Here is a 4,272-nt window from a genome sequence, read left to right on the forward strand (position 1 = left end):
TAATGGGGCACCGACAACACCGTCGTGCTCCCCAATGTCTCTATCAAAAGTGTTTGCACGTGACCAACCCCGAATTGGGCTGATCATCAATCGTTTACGCCTACCAACTATGGATGTCGCCGCCTTCTCCCTCAAAACCTCGGGCCTTGGACCATCGAGTGCCACCCACGCAAAGCCAACAACGCCCGCCTACGTAGCGCTAGGGCCAATCACCATAGCTAGGCTCGTGGAGCTCCCTTGTGACACTTACAAAGGCATGCGCCCTTTGCTAGATATGCCTCAAATTTATTTGCCTTGATACCCCATGTGGGTTGATAATTTTTCCACGTGGCACCTCTAGGGGTGGCCACCCTCCAAAAACCTCATAAGGCCATCAAAATTCCTTTCTTTTAAAAACATTTTTCCCTTTTTACAACTAGTTTCTATTCTCTGCACAGGGATGAAATGAAACATAAAGCAAAAACAAACATAATGGAGCCTTTGGTGGGATTCAACCCTTGCACACACCGTAGTGTGTAGAATTTTAAAAAAAAATAGGGCAAATTACCAAAATACCCCTCTAATTTGATGAAATTCCCAAAATGCCCCTCGTATTTTCAAAATTCCCAATCTGCCCATAAAATACACCTAAAATTTCCCAAAATACCCTTAAATAATTTGAAAATTCCCAAAATACCCCCAAGTCCTAAATTAAGCAAATTGGAGAGAAAATCGTTCATATGCATTCAAGCTTTCGACAACCAATGAAGGCAAGTCAAATCTCCGCTACATATACAACAAAATCACAAGGAAAATGTGGTATGGCTTCCTCATACAAAATGAAGCCAAATCCTTGCTATAATCGGAAAGAAAATCTCTCACATGCTGAGAGTAATGCATTCAAGCTTTCGACACAAAATGAAGACAAGTCAAATCTTCGCTACATATAGAGCAAATTGCAAGGAAAATGTGGTATGGCTTTCTAATACAACATGAAGCCAAATCCCCACTATAATCGAAAAGAAAGTTCCTCCCACGCATTGTGACTTTCCCACACAAAATGAAGCCACATCCCAGCTACATATTCAATCTGCAATTGGAGCTTTGCAAGAACGCTCATTGTGGCCAAGACCACCACAACGTGAGCATGTGAAAATACGCTTTTCCTTGAAGCGATCCTCAGTTCTAATACGAAGTTTTCTAGGACGCCCAGGTGGCCTACGTGTGGCAGGTGGTTTCAATTGATCACTAGCACTTCACTTGCATCCACAATTGGACTTATGACACCACTATAAGTGTTACAATAGGCCTGCAAAGCATATGCCTTATGTACATACGATTGAACACACTCTCTCTTGAACAGAATAGCTGCAATAGCATGAGCACATGGAATTTCAAATGTTTGCCACTTATTACATGAGCATGACCTTGTACATACATCAACTACACATGTTTTTGTACTTGTCAAGATCTCAAAAACCATATCACTAGAGGGCAAGATTCGATATTGCCGAGCACTATTTCCAACCTCACGCAAATTCTTCTCTACGTTTGCAACCAATGCAAACTGTGCTCTATCTCCTAAAGACTCACATGCCTTCTTTCCCTCCATTCCACGTGCATAGAACCAAGCTGTTAATTGGCGACGAATGATATCAAGCATAGATATGATAGGCTTATCTCTAGCCTCAAGCAACCATGCATTCAATGACTCCGCAATGTTAGATGTAAGATGCCCATAACGCTTTCCTTTAAAGTGTGTCGTCGCCCAATGAGAAGGGGGTGAAGTAGTCAATAAGTAGTCCGTCGTGGCAGGACTTATAACTCTCATCCCTTGGATAGCCGTGTCATAGTCGCTCATAGTGTTAGCATAAGCTGCTACCCAAAACAACCGAATAAATTCTCCATTGTTGCATTTCTTCTTGAGATTAGCATCCAAATGGCGCATACAATATGCATGCTCACATCCTGGAAAGACAAGCTCCATTGCTGGGAGAAGACCTTTTTGCTTGTCTGATACAAAAGTAATTGCATAGACGCTCGCCATACAATCATGTACATTTTGCAAAACCCATACCCAATTGTCTTCATTTTCTGCATCTACAACACCAAATGCTATCGGAAACAAGCCCCCCATAGCATCAATCCCTGTGGCTGTCAACAAAGCACCAAGATATTTGCTTGTCAGGAATGTGCCATCCAACCCAATAAAGTCATGACAATGCGTGAAACCAGTGATGCATGCTCCGAATGCAAGAAACATTCGAAAAAAACGACCTTCAGTGGTTTTCTGCAAATGGGCCACAGTGCTCGGATTGCTAGCCACAAGCTTGTCGCAATAAGACTGAAGCTTTCCATAAGATTTTGCATGATCACCATGAATAATACCCAAAGCAAGTTGCTTTGCCTTCCAAGCAATCTTGTACGAAATTGACACTCCAACTTCTCGACGCAAATCGGCCATGAGCTCCTTTGGCCTATACATTGGATGGTCTCGAAGTTTCTCTACGTACCTTGTTGCAACCCATTCAGCAGTGGCTTCCTTGTTTCCAAGTTGTGAAGCACCACCACAAGCGTGCTCATCATGAAATGCCTTGACCATACACCCAGGTCCACCAGAGACCAAAGACGCATGCAAGCGCCACATGCATCCCTCTGCCTTGCATACAACGGTATATCTGGATCGATCACGCTTAGCATGCCTAAGCTCCACATGAGACGTGATTGCTTGTTCTTGAACCTTTGAACGAAGCACATCAAGAGATTCAAATTGAGCACCAAGAGAAAGAGTTGCCGACATGGTAGCATTATTCTCCGATGTATTTGCATTACTATCAGCCATGGTTGCCCTCTTATGTGTACCCGCAATACCACACTTCTTTACATACAAACAATAACGAGCTCTTGCATCAATCTGTATCTTGCACTATGCGGATGGACATTTGCCTTGCACATAGCCATTCACATACATCGCACAAAAGGCTCCCAACTAGTCTGTGGCATGGAGAGAGATCTGAAGACTCCCTCGTTTTTGTGACCTGTCGACCTCAAGGCTCGCCGTGTAAGCAGACAATGGCCTCCGTTGCTGTGACTCAGAGCTGGCTGCCTGCGTTGCTGAGACTCAGAGCTGGCGAGGCGACAATTTTCCTGCGCGACAGCTTCGGTGCTGCTCGCTGTTTTTTTCAACAGTTTCGGACGAAACCGTATGCTGAGAGAATACGAGGGGCTTTTTGGGAATTCTAAAAATACGAGGGGCGAATGGGGAATTTCGGCAAATTGGAAGGGTATTTTGGTAATTTGCCCAAAACAATACTCGACTTTGCTGCACTGACAAAAACTACAGAAGAATTGATGGGCCTGACGAGTTTGGCGAGCTGTGTATGAGTGCATTTTTCCTGCTGTCCGGCTGCCCGATTTCACTGGCTTGCGACCTGCTACTCCTACCCAAGAATTCACAAATTTCTTGCCTTGCGAGTCCATTGACTCATTGTCCTGCTTCTCGAGATTAAGTTTTTGATTCTGCACAATTTCCGATCGTCCCGACTTGGCTTTGATTGCTTAGCTACTGATTTCGAAGCTCTCAAAACCTATTTTGCTTTGCCTGCACTCGAGCCTGGATGCCCCCAATTGCACGATTGCTTATTGCTTGCCATGCAACCCTTGATTGTGTGATTATGCTCCTTAAAGACGCTCTTAATTTCCTCTTTGAGATGCAATTCCAAGCTCACCCTCCATTCTCTCTCTGCCTGCTCAATTTCTTGCAGAACCTGCTCTCCTGTAGAGCTTTCCAAAACTCTCCAAGATTCCTGACAATGGTCACTGCACACACGGATTCGAGCCCGAGTGCCCCAAGCTCTGATACCAATTCATGGATGTCGTGGAGTGCAAGGGAAGGAGAGAAGGGGAAGGGAGATGAGAAGTAGTATGTACACAGCTTCTTGGGTGGAGCTCTAGAGAGTGCAAACTCTCTATCTCCTTATTACTCTAGTATAACCAAGTGAATAAGTGGGCGGGCGAGTGGCACAACGTGCGACCACGGGGCATGAAACACAACACCTTGTACACAACACTACTCTCTCTCTCTATCTCTCCCTTTGCACAATATGAAGAACTCGGTGGGGGGGGATGCACGCACACACACACAATTGGCTTTAATCATAGAAAGAAGAAGTAGAGAAGAAAGGGGATGGGAATGGAGACGAGGGAAAAGAGATATAGTAATGGGGTGCCTCTTCAATAAAAGGAAGGCCAAAGCCATCAACACAGTGCAATTCCATCACGCACGCAAGGAAG

At 44.7% G+C, this 4,272-nt stretch overlaps 1 protein-coding gene across 1 annotated transcript; it reads right to left on the reverse strand.

The window, feature by feature from the left end:
- Positions 1–1,082: 1,082 nt before the first annotated feature.
- LOC147464210 (uncharacterized) lies at positions 1,083–4,001 on the reverse strand. Its single transcript, XM_086513641.1, has one exon. It carries the CDS (start codon positions 2,819–2,821, stop codon positions 1,217–1,219), a length of 1,605 nt encoding a protein of 534 aa, XP_086369767.1. The 5' UTR covers positions 2,822–4,001; the 3' UTR covers positions 1,083–1,216.
- Positions 4,002–4,272: the final 271 nt, after the last annotated feature.

Source organism: Adiantum capillus-veneris, chromosome 1, assembly GCF_014529385.1.
Source record: "Adiantum capillus-veneris isolate H3 chromosome 1, ASM1452938v2, whole genome shotgun sequence".
Taxonomy (NCBI): domain Eukaryota; kingdom Viridiplantae; phylum Streptophyta; class Polypodiopsida; order Polypodiales; family Pteridaceae; genus Adiantum; species Adiantum capillus-veneris.